Raw genomic sequence first — 13,779 nt, forward strand, 5'->3', positions numbered from 1 at the left:
CTGTCTCTCTCTCTCTCTCTCTCTCACACACACACACACACACACACACGAGGAGGGGAATGCTTCTTGGTCTTTAACTGGTTGAATTAGGTGGCCTCTGATTTCTTTATGGGATGATGATCTCAGAGATATCATCGAAATCTATGATCATGAAATCATAGTTTAGAGTTGGACGGTACCTTAGAGGCTATCTCATTTAGCTATCTCTGGGCTCAATAAAGCCCAGAAAGTGTCTTACTCATGGTGATTCAAGTATGTGGACAAATTATAAATTTACCAAGAGCAAATGTCCTGTGAAATATAGTTTTCACTCTAATATTTATGCTACTGTAATTATAAGCATAAACTCATTCAAAAACACATTTATTTGCTCACAACTATTGGAAAGAGCTGTTCTGTAGATTCATATTTGAAAAGATAGAAGACTTCTGGATGGTTCACACCCAACAGATATATGTGGTCCTTTAAAATTTTGTTTTTGTCTCAGTGCTTAAAGTGTTGGTACAAAACACTGGAGAGGACAATGGTACTTAAAGAGGAAAGATGAGTAGTTGCTAACCGGATTTCTGTAAGTGGTTTTTTCTTCCCACACTAACATACCAAACATGATAATATAATCTAAACATCTCTGCAGCTAGATGACTCCCTCCTAATTACTTGCTGAGTCATTTCTATGTCACTGGCTCAAATTGAAAGGGCAATTGAAAGGAAATAATAAATATCTGTAAGATCATAGCTATAGAGATGGAAGGACCTTTAGTGGCCATCTGATTGAACCCTCTCATTTTATAGATGAGGAAACTGAGACCTAGAAAGGTTAAATTATTTCCCCAAGGTCATACAAGGAGGTAAGTGGCTAAGTCAGGATTTGAACAGAAACCAAATTCACCATTCTTTCCATCGTATCGTGCTGCCTACCCATAAAACTAAGATAGTGAATGATGATTTAAATGTCTTAAATTTGATTTTGTTGTCCAGTTATGTCCCAGTCTTTGTGACCCCATTTAGAATTTTCTTGGCAGATACTGGAGTGGTTTGCCATTTCCTTCTCCAGCTCATTTTCTAGATGAGGAAACTGAGGCAAACAAGGTTAAGTGACTTGTCCAGGGTCACATAGCTAGGAAAAATCTGAGGTCGAATTTGAACTCAGATCTTCCTGACCTTACTCTGGAACCAGTGCTCTATCTAGTGTGCCACCTAGCTGCTCATCATGCTGCCTACCCACAAAACTAAAATAGTACTGATGATTTAAATGTTTTAAATTTAGAGATCCTTATTATAAGTGAAACAAAGGATATTATGTTTCATAACCAGATTTTCATGAAATTACATTCGCATTTACTTACCATCCTAGAAAGGGAGAAGAATAAATCATATAATGAGAGGGAGGCAAGCTTGTCATATGCATATATATGTATATATACATATATGAATATTTAAGTATATGAAATCCTTATTTCAGTTCAGTTCAGCATCTTTGTTTTTAGCAGTTCATAGAAACTAACTTGGAAACTTAATGTGGTAATGGGATTCTGTGAGCACAGCTCTTAGCAATGCCTCTCTGGGCAAAACAGAACCCAGTTGCGTAGGAACTCATGAGGGGATTTCTGGCAAGATAGCTAAGCACAGCTCCCCATCTTCTCCTCAAAATAGCAAGAAATGTGTTGAAGAAAGTAAAAGAACAACAAAAGGAATAAGGGCAAAATATAAGTTATTTGTAGCAGAAAAACCAGCAGTATAATAATAAATACAGTATTAATATGGCATTTTGAGGTTAGGAAAGAGCTTTACAAATATACCTCATTTAATCCTCACAATCACATAGGGACTTAGGTGTTACTACACCAATTTTATAGATGAGGAAACTAAGGCCGACTGACGTTAAGTGACTTGCCCCAAAGCTAGTGTCTGAGGCCAAATTTGAACTCAGGTCTTCCTGATCTCAAGATTAAGAGTAACTGTAAAAAAAAATTCATTCATTGCAGCAGTATTTCAGAGATGGAGTTAGGTTTCAAGGCAAAATCTCTAAAATAATTCTGCAACTGAAAACAATTAGATTCTGAGAAATGAGAATACACTACTCAATCAACAAGTATTTAAGTGCTTTTTACGAGCCAGGTACCTCCCAGCAGAGGAAATACCTCTACTCTCTGACCCCCCCCCCCCCCAACCATTCCAGACCACTCCCAGCTTTGGGCAGTCTAGGCAGAAGAATCTGTCTCCACCCAAACCTGAGCTGAAGACAATGGAGCTTCCATACCTTTAATTAAAACAATTCAGGCTTGGGTGGAGGTTTGACCAGAAAAAAAGGGCTTCAATGCAGTCTCATCAGTAATGTCCTTCTGAAGAATGGAGAGGGAGCTCTGAGTCTCCAAGATATGGTTACTAAGGAAAATCATTTTTCACAATATGTATTTCCAGCTTTTGGTTATCACAGGTCAAGTAAGCTCCCTTGATAACAAATACTGCTGTAGAGTCCCAGCCCTCAAGGACCTTATATTCTAATATATACAAAAGGTGTTTTGGTAGGAGACGTCACAAAGATAAAGAAACAGTGCTTAGGCAAGCCCTTTTCACTGGCTAGGGTTGAGCTGTTTTGATTATGAAAGAAAGCAGAAGAAAAGAAGTAAAATGGAGGGCTGGGATTGGGGGTAGAGGGAGAGGGAACCTGAAATCTCCCAGGGAGTACAGGAGCCAAGTCAATCAGATAGCCAATAAGCATTTATAACACCAGAGTTTAGCATTCACTAGTCCAGTGATTAGAAAATTGCTGACAAACTATGGTATATAAATGTAATGAACTATTGTTCCATAAGAAATGAAAGTATAAAGAATTCGGCGAATCATGCTAAGACTTGAGGCAGACAAAAGAAAACAGGACCAAGAGAACAATTACGGACACTTATTGTAACAAAGTAAATGAAGCTAACCTTAAAAGGTAATAAACCTTGGGCCAAAAATGGGATCTCCCTAAAATCTTAATACAATTTAATGCTTTAATGGCTTAAAACTACCCTAAGACTTTTGGGTTAAGATGTAAGATAGACAATGACCTAGCTTTTCTCTTAAAAAAAACCAAGTAAAATCACAATAGTGGAAAGTGACATGTCTTGTGAGTGACACTCTGTGAGGTGGTTTTTAACTGCGGGGCAGGTGGGGTGGAGATTGTTAGGGTGTTTGTGGGGTGTCAAGGTGTCCTCTGCGTTGAAACAAAATATATTGAAATTAAAGAGATCCCAGTTAGTCAATCATCTTGAGACTCCCGGAGTAGAAAGTTTAACTGCACTTAATAGAGTTAGGGACCAAATCAAGTTTTTTAAGTCTAAAAACTTCACATTACTATTAACAAACTTCAGAATATTTAATCATGAATATAACATTTTCCATTAGAGAGTAAGCAACTTGGCATATTGTGTGTGTTGATGGTTTCAGGGAAACTTGTGGACTTGGAGTTTCATCTAAGAGTATGGTTACAGTCTATGACATCAATCTCCAAAGGTCCAGAATGTCCCATATAATAAATAGCACCCTTGTTTCCTTTATGACCCATCCCTTATTTACTATGTTGAACTTTCTGGAACCTAAATATACTATTATTTACTCCCTAATGGGGATAATAAGCTTATTATCAATTGTATGGACTCTTTGTACTAAACCTCTTCTGAGGTCCTCAGTGATCTAGGGTGTGCTAACTCACCCATACTTGTCCATATTCCGTCTCTGTCTTAAGTCTTTGCAAAATGTGTAGTTCAAATCTACCCCTGTTTGGAAGATTTTCCATCTCTTTTAGTTTTATAAAAGCAATCCTATCCTTTCATAGTATCATATATGTTTATTTTTTCCCACCAGGTATCTGGCTTTTTTTTATATCTTTTTGAACAAAATATCAAGTAGTTGATTTTGTGAAGCAATAATAATAATGAGAGCATTTAGATGGGTTGGCTAAGCACTTTAGAAATATATCATTTGACCCTCACATCATCCCTGGGAAGTAGATGTTATCCTCATTTTACAGATGAAGAAACTGAGGTAGAGGCTGAATGACTTGTCCCGGGTCACACAGCTGGTAAGTACCTGAGGCAGGACTCGAATTCGAAGTCTTCCTGACTAGAGCTCAATCCACTGCCTTGTTACCTAGCTGCCTCTAACAGGGCAACATTTTCTTTTGAAAATCCTTGCTGCATATGTATATTTTGTTTAAATAAAATCTAGAATTCTCATTTGAAAGGAGCTATTCTAATTTTGAAGTGAACAGATGAAAGAGGATCACAAGATGATGGATTTAGAGTCAGAAGGGACCTTGTGAGTTCAGTCTTATCCCCTCATTTTGGAGATGAACACAAATGGAAGGACCCAGAGACATTGTTTACAATATCTAATGTCCCACCTCTAAGATAAGAGGTTTCAGGTGGGGTTGTGATCCATGAGGTTTCCTTGGCATAGGTACCAAAGTGGTTTACCATTTCCTTCTCCAGAAGATTAAGCAAAAAGAGGTTGTGTGACTTGCCCAGCACCACACAGCTAGTGTCTGAATTGGATTTGAATTCAGTTTCTTTTTGACTCCAGGTCCAGTGTTCTATCCACTGTGGATTCAGGTTATCGCTAGGTTAGGGAAGGATATACATTTACATGGTGCCCACTATATGCCAGGCACTGTCAAGCACTTCACAAATATAATCTCATTTGATAACCCAGCAAGATATTTTCCGCATTTGGTAGCTGAGGAAACTGAAGCAAACAAGGTTAAGTGACTTGCCTAGGGTCACATAGCTAGTAAGTATCTGAGGTCTAATTTGAACTCAGATCCTTCCTGAGACTCTAAATCCTGAATTATCCAGTTCTCCCATAGTATTTTTTGCCCATTTTGTGACAGAAGCAAAGAGACAATTAACTGGAAGTTCTAGGATCACAGGTTTAAAGCTCCAAAGGACCTTAGAAGTAGTCTAGTCTAATCACTTCACCGCATTCTGGATGAGAAGACTTGAAGCCCAGAGATTTAGTCACTTGTCCAGTTGATCCCCTCAGTGTACAGCAGAGGCTGGACTGAAGAGCCCAGTGCCTCTGATAGCACATGGAGCTTTCTCTCAACCAAGACCTGTTCTTTGTCACTTTGGGCAGTGGCTCTTATGAGTCTGAGATGCCTCATCTGTAAAACACAGATTAGAGGTGATCATTCCTAAGGACTATTAGACCTCTACAACTGATGCTTTGCTCTTCCCCTCCCTATGGCAGAATGCTCTTGATTCTGTTAACTACTACTACCTAGTTTGGTATGGTGACTGCCTGTTGGGCCTGAAGTTGAGAAGACCCAAGTTCAAACCCTACAATGGATTCTTTATTAGTGAGATGACCCTACTCAAGTCATTTACTTAACCTCTCTTGGCCTCAGCTTCCCTCTGTCAAATGGGGATAGTTGCAACCTACCTCACAGGGTGTTGTCATTTCAGTCCAATCCTACTCTCTGACCGCATTTGGGGTTTTTGTGGCAAAGATACTGGAATGATTTGCCATTTTCTTCTCCAGCTTATTTTACAGATGAGGAGTTGAGGCAAACAGGGTTAAGTGACTTGCCCAGGATCACACAGCTAGTGAGAGTTTGAGGCTGGATTAGAATTCAGATCCTCCTGACTCCAGGCCCAGTGCTCTATGTACTGCACTATCTAGCTGCCCCTCACAAGGTGGGAAGGCTCAAATGAGTTAACTTTATGTCCTCATTTCTCACCTGGCTGCACAAGTTTAGCTTTCTGACTTTTCTAGTATGCTCCTAAGTCAAATACCTTCCCTTGCACTCTTTCCACCTCTTTTTTTCTCATCTTCCCTACTTAAGATAGTAAGCCCTTTGAAGGCAGGGTCTGTCTTTTTTCTTATTTATATCCCCCATCACTTAGACTGACACGTAGTACATATATAAAGAACTTTGGCAATCTTTGAAAGTATTACTTATGTGGCCATCTAAGACTCATTCCAACTCTAAAATAAAAATTGTCATTTTACTCAAAGACCTTAAGTTGGTGATAGAAAAGATGCAAAAAAAAAATCATATTTAATACCAGCTTTCATTATATTATTATAGTTAGGTCATTTTGAAAAACTCTTTGAACTTAAAGATGGATCATGAGGGTTCTACATCACTTCAGGCCTATACATATATTTCTACATTTAGAAGAGAAACATTGAGAGTCAGAGAACAAACCTATACAGTGATTACCAATGGCTCCTGAAAAAGTGGCATATAATTTCCCATGTTTTGCTTTTCAAGGGACTGAAGTAATGTCTAGGCCACACCCAGACTTATTGATTTGCACTTCAGTCAGTATGTTGTAATGAAGTAGGGTACAAAATATTGGATTCAATCCCAGAAACCATCTACAGTCACTGACTCCCCATCCTAGGACCAAAACCAAAAAAACCCTAATGACTCTCCTCTCTCCTGTTACAATATTGAAGGAAATCAGCTCTCTAAAAGTTTATATATAGCGAATGAAAGTTTATTTAAAAAGGTAAAGCTCTTTATACAAACAATTTTAAAATGAAAATTTATAAGTTTTTGAACTAAGCAATATTACAAGCTATTTATAACAAAGTAGTGTTCACATTTCACAAAGGTAAAAATGTCAGAAGAAACTCAAATTACAACTTGGATCCTGGGCAATTCAAGTGTTTGATCCCAAACAATACAGGTTGGGTTCCATCTCTCTGTAAAGCGGTCTTTCTTCAGTCACGTTATACTTCAGGATAGCTGGCTGCGGTTGCTATTCCACAGTGGTTACTCTGGTCCCTGCTCATCAAAACGTACCCCTTGTCACCCCACTCTTCACCCCAGCTGAAAAGAAAGTTAAGTATTAAGTTTCAGAGCACCATTCAAAAATACATTTTTACTTGAGGGGCACAAATCATCCTGACACATCACTGAATTCAGAAAATGAGTTGGACCTTTCAGAAAGCAATGAAAATACCTGTTGGTGATGACTCTGCTGTACTGTAGTTGATTACCTGTGGTTGACTCTTCATGACCCCAGTAAAGATACTAGATAGGTTTGCCATTTCCTGATCTGGCTCATTTCCCATTAGAGGAAACTGAGGCAAACAGGGTTAAGTGACTTGCTCAAAATGATACAGCTAGGAAGTATCTGAGATCCTATTTGAACACAGGTCTTCCTGACTCCAGGGCCAGGGCTCTGTATCTACTGGGCCACCTCATTGCCCTATTTATGATAACCACTCACTCAACAATAAGGACTTTCAGGTTTTCTAAGTGAAGTGCCTCTCCCATAGCACTCTGTGAGACAGTCTGACAATAACTGTATTAGAACAGTCCAACAAATTAGGCAACAGAAAATCTTTTGTACTATCAAATCATCAGAGGTCATGGAAACCGAGGAACCAGCGAGGAACTCTCTATCTACTCTGAATCCTAAAAATAGGGCCCCTTCCACCCACAAATATCCCTTCTCCATTTCACAGGATCCCAGGAACTTCATCCTTTTTCCTCCTCCCCCTTTCTGCAAAATGAAATAACCAGAAACTTGCAACAAACAGATCACTGATATTTCAGGAAAGACAATGGTTTACCTGTTCTTGACAATCCAGTATTTCTTTCCATTTTGTCCCACCACACCATAACCCACAACGAGTACGCCATGATCTAGCTGTTCACTACTGCATTCAGGTTCATAATAAACCCCTAAAATATTCAAGTGAAATACGAAGTTGAGAAATACTAACTAGTGAAGGATGATACAGTTAAGTGCATTGTTACAGAAATAATGAAGAACAAATGCTTACCAGACCGATAGAATTGGAAGGATATATGTCCTGCATCAACAGCCACAGAGACGGGACCCACAGTTGCCACAGCCTTTTTAAGAGCATTTTCCTGCCCTGATGGGATGTCCACAAATCCAGTGACATTGGCACCGGAGCATTCTGGCCGATAACGACAGCTGCCATCCTTTTAAAATGAAACAGATGGTTTATTATTATCAGTGGCATTGCCCACATGAAGTTAAAATTGATGGTCACAAAATTAATAAATCTATAGGCAACGACCTCCCATCAATTTATCAGGTGTACAGCTTAAGAAGAGAGCTAGATGTGGGTGGGTAAAGGACTATTTGAAAATCACTTTGAAAGAAGGCAGTATAATGTGAACCAGAGGGTTGGTAACATTCCTACACATCACTCCTAAGTCAATATGCATCTGACATGGATTCTAACATATGGCTCAGTGGACCTCATTCCTGCTTGGGTTGGATACCACTGGCATAAAACAACCAACTCATTAAGAACTCAAAAAGAACCTACAAGTTGTAGTATAGCCCAGTGAGACCAAAGTTCTACTCTAGCTCTCCACTTATAAGCTATGTGATCATGAGACTGAGGTAGAGAGGTTATCAGAAAAATCAGGATAATAGCTCTCTCAAACAAGGGCTGTGTGTGGATCAGATGAGATTAAGTGAATGATACGCTTCATAAACCTTTGGGATGATAAAAATAGCAGCAGCCATTATGCAATATTGAATTCAATTGTCATTTAATTCCTTGCTTCTAAGGAAGCACTTGTGGGAGCTAGGGGTCATGGAGGCACAAAGGCCAGAATGGATTTAGGGTCAGGGAACCTGGATTCCAACCCAGTTATGTTTGTGATCTTGAACAAGTCATTATAAAATGAAGATGTCTAACCAAATGCTCTATCAAGTGTCTAAGACAACACAGTCTATGTACTTCCTAGAGTGTTAGTGTGTTTTGGATTTAGCTGTAGATTTTGTTAAGTTAGGAAGGTGGGGATTGAAGTCTTCAGTCTTTCTAGGTCTACTCAACTCCTATCCCCCAAGCTGAGCCTCTCCTTTTAAATATAGTTAAACCAAAAAGATGGGAAATCCAATAACATATTTACCCTTCCTTCATACGGATAGGATTCCTCTGTATCAATGCCTTTATTTTTCTTCACATATTGAAAGGCATTATCCATTAAACCACCATTACAGCCTTCGTTGCCATCATCCTTAGAGCAGTCAACCAAATTCTGTTCACTAAGTGAAACAAGTTTGCCTGTCTTGTGGAACCACTGGCCTTCCAGGGAACCAGTTGCACTAAATGCCCAGCAAGAACCACACTGACCCTGAAGTCAAAAGGAAGTACTGGTTAGTTTACAAAATAATATTAAGTCATTTTTATAAGACACATCTAAACAGTTTTAAATATTGAAGGGAACTCAGTCACAGATCTGAGATGAAGTCCCACTATGTAAGAGGCTGTTTATCAATCATAACCTTCACTGAGTTTTATCTGAGTTATCTATGGATCAAACTTAAGCAATTTTTAATACCTGATTCTTAACAGGAGTTACATAGCCTTTTTCTCTCCAGTCTACAGATTTAGGGATCTTTACAAAGAAAGGTTCACGAAACAGATTTCCTTTGGCCTTCGTTTGAAATCTATCATGTCTAAAACCATTCATCACTTGTCTGAATTCCTCATTGGTCTAAAATGAAGAGAAAGAAAGTTTATATTAAGTATATTAGAAGGAAAAGATAATTGACTACTCGGTATTAACATCAGATTGTGACAACACACCCACCATATCTCCAAACTTGTTCATTTCCATCTGGAAACCATGTTTGCCAGCGCTGTACTCCAGATTGTGCATTTCAATCATTCTCAAATTCTTCTCCCATGTTGCTCTCCTCCAATTATCTTCATTCTGGAAGCCAAGTATAAAAATATAAGGTTCAATCATCTTCTGCTTATAGTATTACACATTCAAGCGAACCTATCCTCAGATCAAATTCACTGTCAATAACTCCACTAGCACACAGTTGGGATGGTAACTATATCCAAATATTGTCATCCCAGAAGAGTTTCCAAGCTCTGATGGTACAGACTTCTCTACCATCTGAACTTCTGTGGGAAAAGCAGCAATCTTGAGCAAAGGAAGCTCTTGCAAGGATAATTGCTGGCTTCTGGGGAAAGGCTATTTCATTAGTCCACCTTGGACGTGTTGTACTCAATACAGTTGGTGAAAAAAGGAGTTTGAAGGTTACCGCTCCATAGGTCCTTCTGTGTTGTGACTTCCATTGATACCACTTAGTATCTAAAGTCCGGTCAAATTGTGGAGTAGCAGCTGCTATCCCCAAGCATAGGGAAGCTAAACACAGGTAGAAATTCATGTTGCAAACCTTAAGGGAAAAAAAGGAAGAAAGAGATATTTTATATGTGTATGATTAAAAATTAAGCCAAACCACAAATCCAAGCTCTTGTTTCTTTGGGAAATAAACACAGTCTTCACAGTGGAAAAACAAAAATTAGACTTACCAAATATTCATATGTTACCTAGTTGTGTGCTAATAAGCATTGTGTGCGGGATGGGGTGGAGTGAGGGTACACACAAGAGATGTATTGCTGATCTAGAGTTTTTCAGGGAGTTTAGACATAGGTGGCACAGTGGATAGAGGGCTGGATCTAGGGTCAGGAAGACCTGAGCTCAAATTCTGCCTCAGATACTTGTTTCACACAAGCCACTGTAGGGCTGTAGGCAAATTCACTTAACTTCAGACATCCTTAGGCTCAGTTTCTTTATCTGTAAAATGGGGATAATAATAGCACCTCCCTCAATGGGTTATTGTGAGGATAAAATGAGAAAATATTTGATAATATTCCCTTTGAAAACCTGAAAGCACTAGCTTTTTAAAATAATTATCATCATTATTGTTAACCACTCAGAAGCTGAGGTACCATATCCCACTCCCCAACTGTCAACGTACAAGACTTGTCTCTAATCCAATTACACTAATAACCTACTCAGCCTTCTCTCTCATGTTCCCAACCTCCCTCAACTAAAGGCAGCTGTGAGGAAACTACTACCGAGCAGCAGTCATTGGGAAAATGGGGAAACAGGGAGTTGTAGCTAAAGCAGTGACTTGTAAAAGGCTATCTCTCTTCTGGGGAGTCCCACAGGAAGAGAGATAGCCGTAAAAGGGTATGGGATATGCAGATTTTATTACATTATCTTTCTCCCCCAATCCATCCATTTCCAAACCATGATAGCTCTTATAGTCAAGGATACCACCTTCCTTCCAAAGTTCTCAACTTCAGTCTCACCTCCAACTCTCCTTCGCTCCTCCCATCCAATCAGATGCCAAAGTATCTCTCCTATTTGTCTTCACAGCAGCCTAGTTCAGCCCCTAACCACCTTTCCAAAGGACTTTTTTAATAGCCTTCTAACTCATCTCCCTACCCCAAATCTTCCTCCCCTCCATTATATCCTCACACAGCAGCCCAAATTATTCTAAAGTGACAAGCATTTTGCTCTTATCTCCAGTATACTCCAGTGCTTCTACTGCCCCAGTAAGTTATTATTTCATTTTTATCTGATACTTTAAAAAACTTGTATTTGTATATTATTAGAACAGTAGTAAATGTATAATTAATTGAAGTAAATTTACATGTATATTGGGCAAGTGCTCACAAACTTTTTTCCTGTAAGAGGTGGTGATTACTATAAGAAAATTCTGAAGATGACTGCTTCATTGAAGGCAGGGACTGTCTTTTGACTCTTTACAACCCCAATGCTTGGTACAATGCCTGGCACATAATAGGTACTAAATGAATGTTTTTCTTAAAGCCACTACAACATTTCTAAGCCTCTCCCTAAACCTAATCACCACATGCTCCTTCTCCAGAACTCAGAACAACTCCATTTCTCAGGAGCACGACGAAGCAACGTACTAGCCTAGAATAGGGCTAGATTGGACATCAAGGTGACTGAGTTCAATCCTGATCTCTGCCACTAACTACCATATGGACATATATGGGCATGTCACTTCACCTCAGGGCCTCAGTTTCCCTAAGGTCCCTTCCAGCTCTAAATCTATGATCCTATAGAGTCTAAAGGTAAGACTTTAGCTGCTGATGGGAGAGGGAGAGGAGGAAAGCCCTTTCTGCCTTCTCTACAGTGAAATAGTTAACCTCCAGACTTCCAGATCCTATATCAGCCTCTAATCTAAAGACCCTGCCGGCCAAAATCCATCTTTTACAAAAACAAGGATAAGGAAGCAGGTCACACAAGCTCTGGGTATCTAAAACTCCTGCAATCAAAAAACAGCGTCTTACCCCCTCTCTCCTAACATGCTGCACTTCTCCAAGCCAGAAAAGCACGTCACGTGGAGGCGCCTATGTGAGCCAGGACCCCAACAACAGCAGCCAGGCATAAGGAACTTGGCTGGAGGCCACGACCCCCCCCCCCCCCCCCCCCCCCCCCCCCCCCCAGCGCTATCTCAATCCTCCCGCTCCCGGGCACAGGCTGCGTGGGGTTAGCCATGCAAGGGACCTTTCAATCGGGACTGGGAGGAGCAGTTTTCCTCCTCGTCCGGGGAGAACCGGACACCCAGACACAAGCATGTACGTTTACACTTTCCTAGCCCCCCAACCCCACTCCGGGATGTCAGCGGTGTTTGCAACCAGAGGAAATCCAGAAGCGCCCCAGGTCATTGGGGATGAAGAAATCAGGGGAAGGAGGGAGAACAGTCCCAGATCAGATCCGGGAAGGAAGACGTAGGTCATTCCGGGGCTGGCCACTCCCCACCGTCCCCTCCCCCAGCTCAGCTCCTCTCCCACTAAGTGGGAGCCCAAAACACACCCCAGACTGCATAAGCTGCGGGCTCAGCTCCCGCCGCTTCCGTAAGAGGAACGGTAATCAAGATAAAGGCAAACATCGCTTTAACGCTTTGTAAGGTCAGCAGGGCTTTCCAGATGCTCCCCCATCTGAGCTTCCTGACAGCCTTCCTGGGAAGCAGATGCTGGCAACTGGTCCTGGTTTCACCGAGACTCCGAGGAAGGATACATTGGTCTAAAGTCAACCGACCCCATCCCCCATTCAGGCAGAACCCACACAACACAGACACAGACACACACACAGAGACAGACACACAGAGACACAGACACACACACAGACAGACACAGACAGACAGACAGACACACACACACCCCCGGCCGAACCCGGTTCACCCAGCCGCGTCTGCCAGCACCACCACCAACTACAAACTCTTCCTCAACCTCCCCTTCCCAAGCCCACGCTCTGTCTTCTTCTGTCCTCTTCTGCTCCGTCCCCTTCCCGGGGGGCCCCCGGAGCCTAAGCAGTTCGCCCCTTTCCGAGCCTCTCCCTCGGACCCGCGAGCTGAGGCTCCCCCAGCCCTCACCTGAGCGTCTCAGCAGCGGGGACCTCCAAGGAAACACGAGGGTCTTTTCTGAAGAGTGCTTAGCCCTGGTGGGGTGGCTCCTCTTTTATGCTAATGTCCCGGCTCTGCCTGCCTGGTCCCACCTCCCATCCTAGCCATTGGCTGTTCCGGGATGAGGGGGCGGGGCCACTGCTGGGTCAGAGTCTCCGTGCCGCGTGATGCTTCTCTGTCTCGACCTGTCGGGTTTGCTGTAGCCTAAGGGGTGGAGACGCAAATGGACTGGGGGAGGGGAAGGGAGGGATTTGGCGATCCCAGAGGCTGCTTTATTTAACTTTGCTTGTGGAGCGTGAAAAGGGTTGGGGTTTCTAAAGGATCTCTACTGGGGGTTCGACTTGGGAAGTGGGTGGGAGGGAGGAGGAAGGAATAACATTCTCACCATGACTGAGATCCGTGGCTTGGCAGAGGTGACCTGGATAAACCAGTTGTGTGTTCACGAATTCGTTGATTTGAACATTTATGGAAGACAATTTAACTGTGGAGGGGGAAGTTAGCTAAGGGCAGGAAAATATAATATGCTCCAATTAAGTGTAAACAAACTGACCAC

General features: G+C 41.4%; 1 protein-coding gene across 1 annotated transcript; it reads right to left on the minus strand.

Annotated features, from left to right (window-relative positions):
* Positions 1 to 6,466: 6,466 nt before the first annotated feature.
* Positions 6,467 to 13,426, minus strand: LOC140496764 (procathepsin L-like). Its single transcript, XM_072596934.1, has 8 exons — positions 13,197 to 13,426; positions 10,044 to 10,178; positions 9,581 to 9,703; positions 9,329 to 9,484; positions 8,897 to 9,121; positions 7,786 to 7,951; positions 7,573 to 7,684; positions 6,467 to 6,823 (listed from the first exon to the last, which is right to left on the minus strand). The coding sequence occupies exons 2-8, from the start codon at positions 10,167 to 10,169 to the stop codon at positions 6,724 to 6,726; spliced, it is 1,008 nt and encodes a 335-aa protein (XP_072453035.1). The 5' UTR covers positions 10,170 to 10,178; positions 13,197 to 13,426; the 3' UTR covers positions 6,467 to 6,723.
* Positions 13,427 to 13,779: the final 353 nt, after the last annotated feature.

This window comes from Notamacropus eugenii, chromosome 3 (assembly GCF_028372415.1).
Source record: "Notamacropus eugenii isolate mMacEug1 chromosome 3, mMacEug1.pri_v2, whole genome shotgun sequence".
NCBI classification, from domain to species: Eukaryota; Metazoa; Chordata; class Mammalia; order Diprotodontia; family Macropodidae; genus Notamacropus; species Notamacropus eugenii.

Excerpts from the sequence above, each read along its gene's own strand:
- LOC140496764 (XM_072596934.1), bottom strand. The coding sequence starts at position 10,169 with ATGAATTTCTACCTGTGTTTAGCTTCCCTATGCTTGGGGATAGCAGCT. Across the intron at positions 7,952-8,896 it reads CCTATCCGTATGAAGGAAGG|GATGGCAGCTGTCGTTATCG; the intron begins GTAAATATGTTA and ends TCATTTTAAAAG. Across the intron at positions 7,685-7,785 it reads CTTCCAATTCTATCGGTCTG|GGGTTTATTATGAACCTGAA; the intron begins GTAAGCATTTGT and ends TGAATATTTTAG.